Consider the following 14729-nt stretch of genomic DNA (forward strand, 5'->3'; position numbering starts at 1 on the left):
CCTGCATGGTGAATATTTGGAAACCACGTTAGTTTCAAACTGTGAGAAAATAGCAGTGCCCCATTTCTGAATGATGTAGGCTTTAGTGTCTCACAGAGAACAATCTTGGATCCACTGGTATGTTCCGTAATTGAAAAAAAGGTCGAAAGGAAAAAAGATCGAATGCACAAAAGATCGAAAAGACAAAAGCCCGTATAGACAAAAAGTCTAAAGGGATAGAAAGTCGGCAAGACAAAAAGTCAGTTGATAGCTTGAGCCCTTGAACACCGGACGTGTTACTTTTACTGCTTCTGATTTATCGCGCGTTTCTCTAAAATTCCAGTTTGAAAAAATACTTTGGTTAGTTGATTTTGGTGTACTTCCAATACGTCCTGATGCTGGAAAAGTGCGCAAGTTTCTTATATTCTTGTTATTCTTGTTATACTCAACGTATCCCCGGGCCGTGGCCAATCTACGTTGTATGACATTAGGCAATACGTTTACACTGCTGGCTTAAATTTTCAACGTGACGATTAATTTATAGAACTCATGAAATCAATGTGAACTCGACTCGTGGAAAACTTATTCCAGGTTATCCGAGGCTTGTGATAGACCCTTTATCACAACGGACCTTTCCATCCACTGACTGGTAGGCTCGAGTGTCCCGTCCTCTGCTTCAGACCCATAAGGGGTCCGAAACAGTTCAGTTTCAGGGTAGTAAAATTGTGAGATAATAAAAGATAGAGGAGGAGAGTATGGAGCGGCTTGTTGACCGCTTCCGGCTCTAGCGACTGCTATGGAACCTTTTATTAGAGAAATGTTTGTAGAGATAGAAACGGTTGTGTTTATGTTCATAATAGACAGTGTTTAGATGTTTAGACAGTTCGGGATCGCTACGATAGAGTTTATTATAGCTTAGATGATTTATACTTATGGTAAAAGGGAAATGATTGAAATTCGTTTTCTGGTGATTGTCGCTTCTTGTATGTAGATTCGTATGTAGATTGATATGATAGAGGTACGTGCAGTTTGGGATTAGTGTGATCACGTTGGTTTAAGTTTGGAAACATAAAATAGAAAAGGAGGGAGCAGAAGGGGTGGGGGAACAAATACACAACCATTTGACGCAGAAAGATTAAAATAATTAAACTGAATTAAAATAAATCAATTAAATTTTACAATTTTGTTCGAACTTGAGTTAAAAATGTGTTCCAAGCGTGCCCAATGAATTAAGTACATTACGAGTACTGATAACCTATGCTACTAAATAAAGCTCGTGATTAAAAAATAGAGGTTGGCTCATCAAAATATAACATTATTCTAGATATGTAAACTGAATCCTAACTATCCCGAAACTGCTTTCACCATGCTGCCGCCCAGAGCACAGCCGCCTCTGCCACTCGTATGCAATGTCCCTCCCACCGCCTTGACAGCCTCCAGAAGTATCTACCAAAATATTTAAGAACTAGAATGAATTATTAACATGTCCCGCCATTACATAAAATGATTTGTTCAAGCAAAGGCGTCATAGATGCGGGAACGACATCGCCATAAACGACACGAGACAACCATGCCCCACACGACAGTGCAACATTGCACCGAATCCTAAACTTTTCTATCCAACGCAGAGTTTTACCCTCTCTTGCGTTATGTGATGTTGAAAATAAGCTCCTAATCATTTGATGGCAAAAATAAAAATAATCAAACAAAATTAAAATATTCTAGCTAAATTTTACTATTTTGGTCGAGCATGGGTCAGCCGCCTGACACCCGCGTTGAAAAATATGTTCCATGCGTGCCCCCACATAAAATAATAACGCGTGCTAATCACTAATGATACTAAAAGATTTAAATGGAATTAGGTATTGTTCCCGCTTATCATTTTAGCACCGCCAGGGGGAACTTGGCCGATACCCACTGCACTTTTCTTTCCCTTGGCACAAACAATTAACCATCATTTGTGATATTTAAACGGAATATTACTGGGAATTCTGAAAAGGCAGACAATCAATGCAGTTAGATTGCCAGGTAATACGTGCACATCGTAGCACTGGTGATGCATCACAATCGTATATATACAGGAGTATATGCACTATACGATGACATTGACCGGAAGATTAGATAAGCATTTCCCCCCCAATACGTTCTGATGCTGGAAAAGTGCGCAAGTTTCTTATGGATGAAAAAAAAAACTTAAGCTTGTAGTATCGTAACGCTCATTCGTAACCCCAGTACTAGAATGTTTGCCGGTTTTGGTGTCTTACGCTATGAGCTACGATTGGTACTGTAACAGACGAATAAAAGGGTAGATGTTTTTGAGAGACCGAACAGTAACAACGTGTTGTTAAGTATTGTCCCCGAATCCCCCGACACTACATTGGCGACGAGGAAAAAAATGGAATATTCGTTGGGTAAGTATAAACAACAAACCAACAGATATATCGGAAAAAAATGTTGTAGAAAATGTTGATGAAGTGGAACTGCGGAAAGCAATGGATCAGTCGCTTAAATGCGGAAAACTGAAAAGTCTGATACCCTTCTGTGAAAGAGCAGATAGATTTTCTGAAATAGATCAGGCGCTTTAATGCGGAATAAAAAGAGACTGATACTATTCTGCGTAAAAGCAGGGATGATGCGAAAAAAATGGAATGATGTTATAAAGAAAAAAAAATGAAATTTAATGCTAATTTTCGTTTTCACGAGGTACCGGCACTGTTTTGTACCATTGCACCGGGTTTGTACTTGAAGTACTTGTTTCCTATTTTGGAGCTGAAGCTTTGCTGTAAATTTTCTGCCTCTAAGAGTAAAATCAGCAGTGATTCAAATCGTTCGGGGCTGTCAGTTTGAATATGAATCTGAAACATTGAATTTCCCAGCAGCTGTTCTAGATTCAGTTTTTATACCAGTCAACTGTCAAAAAAATAAAACTGGTATAACGCTCCGTTCTATTTTCTGCAGATTTGAACCACGATTGAATCACGAGATTCAAATATTTTTCAAATGTTTTGGTGTATGGATGCGTCATTTTATCTACAGATCAATCCACTTTGCAATTCCGGCGCCTTTCTTGGCAGTAACATAATGATTTCAATTAATCGAAAATTTGAAAAACATTAATAGAACACTGCTGGGGTAACCAGCGAGTTTGTTCTATTTTGCTCCAGATGCAAACTAGAATAGTGGTCGAAATTTTAGAATCAAACTGAATCACTCCTGATTTCACCCTAAGACGGTGTCACTATGGGAAATGCATTGCATGCTGACAACGAAAACGACATGCTATTTTTGGTCGAACGCATGTTGTGACAGCCGTTACGAACCACTTTAGAAGAACGCAATTATCTGAAAAGGCCTTTTCACGAAACAATGAAAATCACTGATAGTTCACCTTTGCGCAATTATTGTCCAACGATTGTAAATGATTTCAGTGTTAGACCTGCCACTTGAAAAGGCCTATGCAAATTTATGACCATTATTAGAAGAACACATTTTTTTTCCGGGCTGTCACTGGAAAGAAAATCAGTGTGCATTATTAGAGGAACGCAATTGTTTGACAGATGTTCTGAATCGTGGAGATTTTCAAAACAATAACTGAACGTAGTACAGCAAATCAATGGTAAACGCGAAATACGTACGAATTTTAGAAATTCTCGTCCTTGGGCAGATTGTGGTAGCAGTGATTATTTAGATGAGCACTAATTTTGCGTAAGTTGATGGGAATACATGCAGTGATTAGTGATTTATTTTGTAAAGCAATGAAGTGATTTATTTTGTTTCACTTGCGGCATTGATGAAGCACTATAATGTTGGATAATCTTGTTGTTGCAGATGTGATTCGCACGCTGGGTTTGCAAATGCAAACATTCGATTACGCATCATTCACTGACGACGTCGGAATCTAATGGGGCAAATGGCTGAGGTTATTTGAAACAATGATTCGAGCGAGCAGAATAAGTGAGGAAGAGTGAAAGCGGGATTTGTTGCTGCATTATGCCGGCCCCAGCGTACAGCAGCTGTTCGAGACGCTGCCGGATTTGCCGGAATGTGATATGCGAGGACCACTTGTAAATATTGAGCAATATACGCCTAATATGACAAGTTATGAAGAAGCCACATCGAAACTGAATGCGTTTTTCCTCCCGAAAGAGAACGCGACGTACGAAAGGCATCTGCTACGTCAAATGAAGCAGAAATCTGGAGAGTCTATCGATGCATTTACGGTCAGGCTGCGAATTCAAGCGGAAAGGTGCGGGTTTGGCGAGAAAGTTGAGGAGAACGTGAAGGACCAAATCATCCAAAACTGCCAATCGACAGCCTTGCGCAGAGATTTGCTGAAGCGGGGCGATGCTACTTTGGAAGAAGTGTTGTGGGTCGCAAAGATATTTGAAACAGTGGCACAACAGGAGAAATCTTTCGGTGGCGTGGAACAAAACCTTCCACCAGTGACGTGAATAAAATCGAAGTAAAACCGTTCAACAAAAGAATTCGTCTTGCCGAACCGATGCGTGTGGAGTGTCACCGGTGTGGATATTTTGGACACATGGCAAGAGACGAGAAGTGCCCAGCAAGAGGAAAATCCTGTAATAAATGTGGCGGACGCGATCACTTTGCAAAAAAGTGTCGAAAACGTAAGTACCCGGCGGAGTCGACTGCAAAGCGTGATTTCGGTGGACAAGAAAGTATCGTGAGCGATTCCCGTAAGCCCGGATACAAAGATTCGAGCACAGTTAAGCATATTGTCGATGCCGAAACGGAATACGTGTTCAATGTCACTACACCTGATAGTAATGGTGAATTGAACTGCGTAATCGGTGGCGTACCAACATCAGCAATGATTGATTCGGGATCGAAATACAACTTATTAAGCGAATCAATTTGGATAACATTGAAAGCAAGGAGAGTGGTGGTGTCCAAACAAACCAAAGAGGTGTCAAAGGTGTTTAAGGCCTACGGTGGCAACGAGCTACCAGTAATCGGTGCATTTACAGCAACCATACAACTTGGTGAGCAAAGCGGATCGGCTGCTTTTACGTTGTTCAAGGAAGCGGAAAGATTTTGATCGGCCGAGACACCGCTACAGCGATGGGAGTCCTGAAGATCAGTATATCGGTTAACAAAGTTGATGCAAAACCACCGGCGACTACTGAGAGCCGATTGTTGACTACTAATGAACCACGGTCGACGCGTTTGGGAACCATCAAGGATGTGATTGTTGATGTTCCAATCAATCCAGAGGTTATACCGGTCATTCAACCGTATCGTCGCATACCAGTGGCGCTAGAAAATCTGGTTGACCGGAAAATCGACGAACTTTTGACTCAAGGCGTCATCGAGAAGGTCAACGAACCGTCCAAATGGGTGTCTCCAATGGTCGTCGTGCCCAAGGACGACGACGTACGCATATGTGTAGATATGAGACGGGCCAATGAGGCTATTGCGAGAGAGAATCATCCATTGCCTACCATCGAAGATTTTTTGCCACACCTTGCAAAAGCGAAAGTGTTTTCCAGGCTAGATGTAAAGAACGCGTTTCACCAGGTGGGCTAATTTTTTATTCTAAACATAAATTAGAGTAGACACTGTAGTTTACTGAACTGTTTGAAAGGAGTTTTTTTTTTAAATTTGCCTCTAAGTTTTGATTATTTTACGAGTTGTCATTGTTCAAGAAAGAATCTGTATCAATTTATAAGACTGCTATGACTGTTTGTTCATATATATAAAAAAAAAACAACTTGAATTGAAATCTAAGAACGTGAGTTTTACTTTCAGGTTGAAATATCGCATAAATCCCGAGAAATAACAACGTTTATTACGCGCCGAGGGTTATACAGGTACACCAGGTTAATGTTTGGGATCAACTGCGCCCCTGAGTTGTTCCAGAAGATTATGGAACAGATTCTGAGTGGGTGCGAGGGCTGTGTCAACTTTATTGATGACGTTATAGTATTCGGAGCAGACCAAGATGAACACGATGTGCGGTTGCAAATGGTTCTTCGTAGGATGAGTGAAATGAACGTCTTGCTTAATAACAGCAAATGTGTATATGGTGTAACTGAGCTTAAATTCTTGGGACACTATTTGTCAGATAACGGCGTTAAACCAGATTCTGATAAATTGGAATCGATTAAAAACTTCCGTGAACCAAAATCTGCTGAGGAAACAAGAAGCTTTTTGGGTCTAGTGAATTATGTTGGAAAATTCATCCCAAACCTGGCCACTCTTATGGAGCCTCTTCGACATTTGACTAAACATCAGAACAAATTCGCATGGAATCGTGAGCACCAAACAGCATTCGATGAGCTCAAGCGGTATACAGTCAAACCTCCATGAGTCGATATTGAAGGGACCATCGACTCATGGAAATATCGACATGTGGAATAGGAAATCTTTGGAAATCTGTTTGAAGGGACCATCACAGTAACCCAGAAAATATTTTTTAATATGGGATAATTTGCTTCCATGAGTCGATATCGAGTCATAGAACATCGACTCATGGAGGTTTGACTGTATGATGGATCCTTGTACTTTGGGCTACTTTGATGGCGATGATCACACTCAGTTTTTCGCGGATGCCAGCCCTGTTGGTTTAGGGGCTGTATTAATTCAAATTAATAATAATGGTCCAAGAATAATTTCGTATGCGAGTAGGAGTTTGACGGACGTCGAGAAACGGTATGCCCAGATCGAAAAGGAAGCGCTCGCGCTAGTCTGGGCCGTTGAACGGTTTCATTATTATTTATTCGGTCGCTCTTTCGATTTGATAACCGATCACAAACCTTTGGAGGCAATTTTTGGACCGAAATCGAAACCATGCGCCCGAATTGAAAGGTGGGTGGTTCGACTGCTGACTTATAAGGGAAAAGTTATATACCGACCCGGAAAATCGAACATAGCAGACCCTCTGTCGCGCTTAGTAGTAACACCAGAGCAAGTTGGGAAGCCTTTCGAAGATTTTACGGAACATTACGTGAATTGGGTCGCAAACAATGCTGCTCCAGTTGCACTGAAATTGAAGGAAATTGAACATGAATCAGAAATCGATAAATCAATTCAGGCAGTCGGAACTGGCTTACAGCAACAAGAATGGTCTGAAGACGCTGCTCCGTTCAAACTTATTGCTTCTGAGCTGTGTTTCGCTGGAAAAATTTTACTCCGCGGAACTAGAATTGTTCTCCCGAAAAGCTGAGAGCACGCACACTTGAATTGGCTCATGAGGGTCATCCGGGTATGACGATAATGAAGCAGCGATTACGTGCTAAGGTATGGTGGCCGAAACTGGACACTCAAGTCGAGAAATATGTCAAGGGCTGCCGTGGATGTACATTAGTAGCAGCGCCAGCAGCACCAGAACCTATGAAGCGGAAAGAGTTACCATCGCAACCATGGCAACATGTTGCTATCGATTTTCTCGGGCCGCTCCCATCTGGACATTACCTGTTCGTTGTGGTCGACTACTTCAGTCGATACATCGAAGTCGAAATAATGAAGAAAATAGACTCGACTGAAACAATCAATCGGTTGTCAACGATTTTCGCTCGATTTGGACTGCCGGTTACTATTACCGCGGATAATGGTCCGCAGTTCGCCAGCCAGGAGTTTCAAGACTATTGCGAAACCAGTAACATCAAGTTGATCAACACTACTCCCTATTGGCCGCAACAAAACGGTGAGGTGGAGCGGCAAAATAGGTCGATATTGAAGAGACTCTCTATCAGTCAGGCCACGAACACAGATTGGATAAGCGAACTTAATAAATATTTGCTCATGTACAGATCCTCCCCACACTCTACGACTGGAAAAACTCCATCTGAGATGCTGTTTGGATACAATATTCGCGATAAGATTCCCTCTATCAACCAGCCCAAAGAAATCGACGAAGAAACGGCCGATAGAGACAAAGAAAAAAAGGAGAAAGGAAAACTATATGCTGATGAACGACGCAATGCCAGACCGAATTCTATCACAGAAGGCGACAAGGTACTTGTCAAACGGATGACAAAACACAACAAATTAGCTACGACGTTCGAGCCAGCGGTCTATGATGTCATAAAAAGGAGAGGCGGAGATGTAGAAGTGGCGTCAGAAGAAAAGGGTGCAACATATCGTCGACATGTTTCTCATTTGCAACGGATTGGTGGTAGAGACGAGTCGTCAAGCACGTGTGCCAACCCTGGAACCATCGCATCGGATCCACAAGGGAGCGGTACCACAAAACGACGTGCGGGCGATTTATCGGAATCGGAATCCAGATCGAAACGAGCGACGCGACAACCAACATATTTGCGAGATTACATATAAGCCATGATTTTCTACAAACAAATGAAAAAAAAATAAAAAGAGAAGAGTGATGTAGTATCGTAACGCTCATTCGTAACCCCAGTACTAGAATGTTTGCCGGTTTTGGTGTCTTACGCTATGAGCTACGATTGGTACTGTAACAGACGAATAAAAGGGTAGATGTTTTTGAGAGACCGAACAGTAACAACGTGTTGTTAAGTATTGTCCCCGAATCCCCCGACACTACAAAGCTTGTTTTGGATGAAATAAAACTTAAGATGTTAAACAAATTCAATTTCACATCATTGACAAGTGTGTGTACATCGAAATGTTAGCCATGGAGTTGTATGCCAATATGACAAGAAGCACAACAATAAACATTTCTTCTTGTTGGTAGATGGAGCACGATTTCTCATCCCAGTGCATATAGACACAGATGCGACGAATGTTCGAGTCTAACGCAAACGCAACCGTACTCAACTTCATGCAGCAATTCGGAGATGTCTATTCTGTAAGCAGAGAACGATGGAAGCACTATTTTTCAGGGGTGTACAACGGCATACGAACTGTACAAATTAAAATCAAGCGACCAATTCCGTCCTATATTTCTGTAGAAGAACAGAAGACCCTTTGCACTTATTCTGGGCAAAAAATCACTTGTAAACACTGCCATCAAGTGGCTCATCCTAAGCAGCGATGTTCTGAGTCAGCAGCATTACCATTAAAATCCACGACACCAATTTTAAGTGATGTCAACTTTCCACCTTTGGAGAAGCATTTAACAACATGCCCCCCCGAGGTGTCCGAACACACTGCAGCTCACATCAGCCCATCTTTAAAGAACAGCAATAATCTGGAAACAATAGACGATAGTACATCAACAACAAGCTCGAAATTTATTGACTTGCACAGTACCGATGTCGATATAGGGAAGCGAAGGCTGCCAACTCGGAGACACAACGAGAAGAAGAAAGTGTGTATGGACACGTCTGCCCAGATTAATAATCAGGGTATGAACAATGTAATAAATTAAATTAAACAGATTCGGCTCCGTTAAGCCTTTAGTGGCGTCTAGAGCCTGCCAAATAAATGATAATAAAAAAAAGACTAAAGGTCGAAAGGGACAAAAGGTAAAGAAGTCCTTTTCATCTGTTTGTCAAAATTGAGGGCGATAGCTGTAGATAAACTGAGCGTTGGCCATGTCGTTAATGCCTGTAAGCGCGAGTTAAGTTTTTAAGTTCGGTCACCTGGTTGCCAATCGCCGAAACTGCTGACGATGCTCGTTACTGCTGCTGTTGCCGGGTGAATTGGTGTCGCTGACGTCCAAGTCCAGCTAGCTCCGCCGTTAACTCGCGCACTATCGCGGATGATGGAGAACAGGAAGAGGGTGTGTTTCAGTAAGCACAGGCTGCTGGCAAGGATTTCCAAAGATATTGCAAAGGAATCCCTACAATAATTTCCAAAGGAGTTCCAAAAAGTATTGTAAAGGAATTTCCGGTATACTACCTGGGGGGAACTTCTGAAAGAATTTCTGGAGGAATTTTTAAAGGAATTCAAAAGGTTTATTTTCAGAAATTTGGATGGAGTTTCCAACTGAAGAAATTTAAAAAGATATACCTGAAGAAATACCGTTCTAATCGACGGTAAATTCTTCTCCGACATCACGAACGTCCGTACTTACCGCAGTGCGAATATTGAATCCGACCACTACCTCGTTGCAGTATGCCTGCGCTCAAAACTCTCGACGGTGTACAACACGCGTCGAAGTCGGACGCCGCGGCTTAACATTGGGCGGCTACAAGATGGTAGACTAGCCCAAGAATTCGCGCAGCAGCTGGAAGTGGCACTTCCAACGGAAGAGCAGCTAGGCGCAGCGTCTCTTGAAGATGGCTGGAGAGATATTCGATCCGCCATTGGTAGCACCGCAACCGCTGCACTTGGCACGGTGCCCCGGATCAGAGAAACGACTGGTATGACGGCGAATGTGAGCAGTTAGTGGAAGAGAAGAATGCAGCATGGGCGAGATTGCTGCAACACCGCACGAGGGCGAACGAGGCACGATATAAACAGGCGCGGAACAGACAAAACTCGATTTTCCGGAGGAAAAAGCGCCAGCAGGAAGATCGAGACCGTGAAGAAACGGAGCAACTGTACCGCGCTAATAACACACGAAAGTTCTATGAGAAGTTAAACCGTTCACGTAAGGGCCACGTGCCACAGCCTGATATGTGTAAGGACATAAACGGGAACCTTCTTACGAACGAGCGTGAGGTGATCCAAAGGTGGCGGCAGCACTACGAAGAACACCTGAATGGCGATGTGGCAGACGAAGATGGCGGTATGGTGATGGACCTGGGAGAACGCACGCAGGACATAATTCTACCGGCTCCGGATCTCCAGGAAATCCAGGAGGAGATTGGCCGGCTGAAGAACAACAAAGCCCCTGGGGTTGACCAACTACCAGGAGAGCTATTTAAACACGGTGGTGAGGCACTGGCTAGAGCGCTGCACTGGGTCATTACCAAGATTTGGGAGGAGGAAGTTTTGCCGCAGGAGTGGATGGAAGGTGTCGTGTGTCCCATCTACAAAAAGGGCGATAAGCTGGATTGTAGCAACTACCGCGCAATCACATTGCTGAACGCCGCCTACAAGGTACTCTCCCAAATTTTATGCCGTCGACTAGCACCAACTGCAAGGGAGTTCGTGGGGCTGTACCAGGCGGGTTTTATGGGCGAACGCTCCACCACGGACCAGGTGTTCGCCATTCGCCAAGTACTGCAGAAATGCCGCGAATACAACGTGCCCACACATCATCTATTCATCGACTTCAAAGCCGCATATGATACAATCGATCGGGACCAGCTATGGCAGCTAATGTACGAACACGGTTTTCCGGATAAACTGACGCGGTTGATCAAAGCGATGATGGATCGGATGATGTGCGTAGTTCGAGTTTCAGGGCATTCTCGAGTCCCTTCGAAACGCGCAGAGGGTTACGGCAAGGTGATGGTCTTTCGTGTTTGCTATTCAACATCGCTTTGGAAGGGTAATACGAAGAGCAGGGATTAACACGAGTGGTACAATTTTCAATAAGTCCGTCCAGCTATTTGGTTTCGCCGACGACATAGATATTATGGCACGTAACTTTGAGAAGATGGAGGAAGCCTACATCAGACTGAAGAGGGAAGCTAAGCGGATCGGACTAGTCATCAACACGTCGAAGACGAAGTACATGATAGGAAGAGGTTCAAGAGAAGACAATGTGAGCCACCCACCGCGAGTTTGCATCGGTGGTGACGAAATCGAGGTGGTAGAAGAATTTGTGTACTTGGGCTCACTGGTGACTGCCGAAAATGACACCAGCAGAGAAATTCGGAGACGCATAGTGGCTGGAAATCGTACGTATTTTGGACTCCGCAAGACGCTCCGATCGAATAGAGTTCGCCGCCGTACCAAACTGACAATCTACAAAACGCTAATTAGACCGGTAATCCTCTACGGACACGAGACCTGGACGATGCTCGTGGAGGACCAACGCGCACTTGGAGTTTTCGAAAGGAAAGTGCTGCGTACCATCTATGGTGGGGTGCAGATGGCGGACGGTACGTGGAGGAGGTGAATGAACCACGAATTGCATCAGCTGTTGGGAGAACCATCCATCGTTTACACCGCGAAAATCGGACGACTGCGATGGGCCGGGCACGTAGCCAGAATGTCGGACAGTAACCCGGTGAAAATGGTTCTCGACAACGATCCGACGGGCACAAGAAGGCGAGGTGCGCAGCGGGCAAGGTGGATCGATCAGGTGGAAGATGACTTGCGGACCCTCCGTAGACTGCGTGGTTGGCGACGTGTAGCCATGGACCGAGCCGAATGGAGAAGACTCTTTTATACCGCACAGGCCACTTCGGCCTTAGTCTGATTAAATAATAATAAATAAATAAAAATAAATAATACCTGAAGAAATTGTATAAGTAGTTTCGAAATGAACTTGCAAAGGAATTACTGCAAAAATATGAGTAAAAAAAGGATATCCAAAAGAACTCGCAAAAGAATTCCTAAAGGAATCCCTGAAGGAATTCTTGTGGAGATATTCAAGAATGTTGGAAATTTCTTTTAGAGTTTTCTCGTAAATTCATTCAGGAGTTTTTCCTTGGAATATTTTGATAATTCGTTCGAAAATTTCTAAGAAAGTTCTTAGATACTCTTTCTAGAGTTTTCAAAGGATTTTCTGGAGGAAATTTCGTAAGAATTTTCAAATTATTTGTTACATAAATTTCCGAAGGAATTCCTTAAAAATGTTCAAGGAATTTACGAAAAAAAAATCTGAGAGAGTTTGAGGAAAGAATTCATAATTTTTTATGTGGAATTACTGGAGGAGTTTTCATAGGAATTTCCAAAAGAACTCCTAGAGAAAATATTAGAACAAATTACCGGAGCAATTTCCCAAGGAATTTCCAGATGTATTTCCATTTCTTAAGGTATTTACAAAAAAATGTGTTGAAGATTTTGAAACATGACTGAAAAAAAAACCTGGATGAATTCTCCAAGAGAATTTCTGGAGACTTTTTACGAGCGATTCTTATAGAAAATCCCAAGGAATTCCTTGAATTTCAGAGAATATCGATCGACTGTAATATCGGTATTTTGAAGGTTTTTTTTCTGTCATGTGATCTTATTCCCAAAGTCAAAACAGAGTCAAATATAGAGATCACAGTGGATCTATATTATGCTTTTTCGGATATTCTCAGGACTTCCAGGAATTGGATGGTAACATTCCAAGGATTTCTTAGAGTATTTCCAATGAATTACTAAATAATAATAATAATATTCAAATAACGCCTAACCACATTTTATCATCTGATTTATATAAACTGACGCCGAAATTGCTGGTGCTCCAAATAGTATACATTTGAACAAATTGAATTTAAAAAATTAAAAACCCGTTATTTTAGCGACAACATTTTAATGAATCACGATTTTCGCGACTGGAAGAGATAATCCGCTACAAATTCGGGAAATTCACGAAAAACACGAGAATCGAGATTTCCGCAACTGTTGTAACATCCCTGCGTATGGTATTAGCTGGAGGAATGGAGAAAATATAACAAACTGTTTTCGGGTTATGCGGATATGAACACAGACTATTTTATTTTTGTTTATAGATAAATTAAAAAAAAAACTCCCTGAATATACCAGATAAAAGTTCTTTTCATTCAAAAACGTTCTTGAAATTTTTATATGAACTACACTCGTTTGTATTCTTATGTATTTTTAGTTCATTTCAAATTCTGCTTAATACAAAATGCCCTCTAATCAAATCAAATCTGTTGGGAAAAACCCTACACAAAACCCACCAGTGACGCCACTGGCAACGGTCACCGGTAGCGCAAGTCACATTTCACGTAGGTATGTTTTTCTTGAAAGAGATTTTCGCGAACTCAATCTTGGTTACGCGAAGACGTCGATGGCGAAGGCGGCGGCGGCTGCGGCTGCTGCTGCTGCTGCGATGAGCTGCTCTCAGTATTCTACTCCCTCGCAATTTACTGCACAGCCAGCGGTGTTGAACTCGCGCGCGCAAGCGGCTATTCCATCATCGGATAAAATTAAACTTTTCTCCGCGCTTCTCTTCTAGACCGGCGATGGAAGACGACGATCGACACACGGCCGACGACCGACGACGGCGGCCACTGTGACAATGGCAGCGCGGAGGAATTTTCTACCTTACCCTTGCTTGCCGGGGCGCAGTTCTCCACGACCGCGCACCACGCTGATGCCGATAATGTAAGGAGGGTTTCGTGTGAAATCGAATCGTCAGCGTCACGTCGTATATTTACTTACGTGATAAACAAGATTTCTTTTTTCGGGCGAAAAAATAGCGTCGATTCGCAACTTAAATAACGGCGTTGCACTTTGGCCGAAAAGTGTCAAGATTAGCGAAGAAGTTAGACTTCCTACCAATGTGTAGGACAAACTGATCCAAAGATGTTCGGAAAAATGCCTTCCATTTGTCTCATGTGCATTTTTAGTTTGCATTTCACAGTTGTAATAAGTGTGCCACACAAATTGAATAAAAAAATCAAAAAAGCTGCATTAAATATGTTCAACATACCTATGTCTGTGCTATCCACTGAAACATGATATACATTAATGACTTAGTGACCGCGCATTTATCAATTGGCAAGTTGGCAGCAATGAGTTTGGATAACGTTATGCTAACAAAAAATGAAAGGAATGCAACTATCTCAGGAATTTCTGAATTATCTCGTAAATACACAATAAGTTTATAATTTAGGAGTCGTACTAGACGAATGTTATCTGACAGAAAACCCCCGTTGAGAAGGTTACCTAAACGTAAATGCGAAAGTGTTTGCCGATAACAAACGCAAAATGAATGATAGCCATAATTCAGATGCAGGATATTTTATGTCGGATAGTTGAGCGTAGGTGAAGCTGCTACTGAAATGATAAAA

The 14729-nt window shown here is 42.4% G+C and overlaps 2 protein-coding genes across 12 annotated transcripts in view; one reads left to right on the forward strand and one right to left on the reverse strand.

The window, feature by feature from the left end:
• LOC134225692 (uncharacterized) overlaps window positions 1-14729 on the reverse strand; it is a 141373-nt gene that overhangs the window by 89469 nt on the left and 37175 nt on the right. The gene's annotated exons all lie outside the window — the stretch shown is intronic.
• Window positions 7216-8277, forward strand: LOC134222744 (uncharacterized protein K02A2.6-like). Its single transcript, XM_062701905.1, has one exon. The coding sequence runs from the start codon at window positions 7216-7218 to the stop codon at window positions 8275-8277; it is 1062 nt and encodes a 353-aa protein (XP_062557889.1).

The sequence above is a fragment of the Armigeres subalbatus genome, chromosome 3 (assembly GCF_024139115.2).
Source record: "Armigeres subalbatus isolate Guangzhou_Male chromosome 3, GZ_Asu_2, whole genome shotgun sequence".
Taxonomy (NCBI): Eukaryota; Metazoa; Arthropoda; class Insecta; order Diptera; family Culicidae; genus Armigeres; species Armigeres subalbatus.